Genomic DNA, 1,706 nt, shown 5'->3' with positions numbered 1-1,706 from the left:
TTATTTCTGAGACCATATATATTTCATAAGATTGATATTCATAAATCCTTTCATAACTTTTTTTTTCTATTAAAAAACAATAATGGGAATTGTTGGAAATAGTTGATTGTATTGAGTTTTATTTATACATATATAGCAATCTATTGCACATGTTCTAAACTATGTTAACAATGTTACATGTGAGGAACAAATAGATTATTGTTTCGTCTTTTAACATCTCTTTTTTGACAACACATTCGTGGTATTTTATGATTGATTCATTTCAAATATTTTTTTTAAATATAATTTCAAACAGACCAATAAAATGTTGACACGTATCTCATTGTTAAAAAATTATTAAAATCAGTTGTCAAAATATCACGATCCTACTCCTAAAGTTTTCCTTAGTTGTCACCCAATGTAACATTCCCTCCAAGCTAAATACTGAGCTAACGGGCCTTTAAACTCCAGAATAACACATGTCACATTCTCCACAATATATCTCGCCTAAGTCTTTCCACCACCTAGTGTAGAGTGTTTTTTGTTGTACTCGAAGATTCATATCAAAATTAAAATTAATGTACTGGATTCCCTTAGAATTTCGTAGTTAAGGATTTTTGAGTATGAGTATTACTAAGATTTGGTGATACCAAATCTAATGCATGTATCAATAAATAATAAGTCTTTGTATAATGTGTTCTACTTGCTGCTGCGACTTATCAAGATCTTTTCTTCTATATATAGGAAAATTGCAACAAAATATATTAATGCAATACAATTATGATTATGTTGCAGTTGCGAACCATAATTTAGACCATGTTTCTGACTCCAAAACCGGGGGAGGGGCCATGAATTAGTCATCAAAAGCTTTATTTCAGTACATCAATTTTGACTACTTTCCAAACAACTTTCCTTAGCATATCCCTTCCACAAAAACTATGAACAAAACTGGTGCCGTAATTAGTTGAAGTATCTATTTGTAATGTATGAGTGTACAAATTTGAAACATCTACTGAAAATACATGAAAACTATCAAGAAGACACAACCTCTGTCTTTTCATTTTCCTTCCATTCTAAACCTATAAATCTACATGGTGAAAACCGAACCTTGTGCTCCGAAATAGTTTCAAGCTTAGGTGACCAAACCTGATCCTTAGACTTCACAAGCATTTGGTAGTGTTTTTTCAACTCAGGAGTACTGCAGAGAAAGTTGTTGTGAGTGGTAGTGGGGTTGCATCTTTTACCTCTATTGATGAGCATTGTGATGAACTGAGGCATGACCTTTATGAGTACCCTTCCGTTGGACCCTTTCAAGTACTCAAAAGCGCATTCCCCAAACTTGATAGTGGCCTTATTAGGGGATGATCCCAAGGACAAAAGTGAAGAGACAGAAAGGGTTTTGCATGTGAAGAACTGAATGGGAAGAACGAAATAGGCTTCACCTACCATCAACTCATCCTCTAATGCTAAAGCAGGAATTGGGTGTCCTATGAAGAAGGAATCTGCATGGCAAACAACCTTATCTGGGAACTCAAACATGATCTCACCAGCCACGTGCTTACCCTTCAGACATCTCGTGCTACCATCCCAGAATATAAGTTTCGATGACAACAATGATTCTGATGATCTTTTCTGGTGAAAGCATGGAGTCACAGCTGCATTTCCCATTGTACTATAGGTGGAACAAATATTGAGAGAATATGATTGTGTTGTTGTGTGGATGAGTA

General features: G+C 34.7%; 1 protein-coding gene across 1 annotated transcript; it reads right to left on the bottom strand.

The window, feature by feature from the left end:
- Positions 1-782: 782 nt before the first annotated feature.
- Positions 783-1,706, bottom strand: LOC106753040. Its single transcript, XM_014634820.2, has one exon. The coding sequence runs from the start codon at positions 1,645-1,647 to the stop codon at positions 1,012-1,014; it is 636 nt and encodes a 211-aa protein (XP_014490306.1). The 5' UTR covers positions 1,648-1,706; the 3' UTR covers positions 783-1,011.

Source organism: Vigna radiata, unplaced genomic scaffold (assembly GCF_000741045.1).
Source record: "Vigna radiata var. radiata cultivar VC1973A unplaced genomic scaffold, Vradiata_ver6 scaffold_95, whole genome shotgun sequence".
In the NCBI taxonomy this organism is placed as follows: Eukaryota; Viridiplantae; Streptophyta; class Magnoliopsida; order Fabales; family Fabaceae; genus Vigna; species Vigna radiata.
This window is presented reverse-complemented; position numbering and strand designations above follow the sequence as displayed.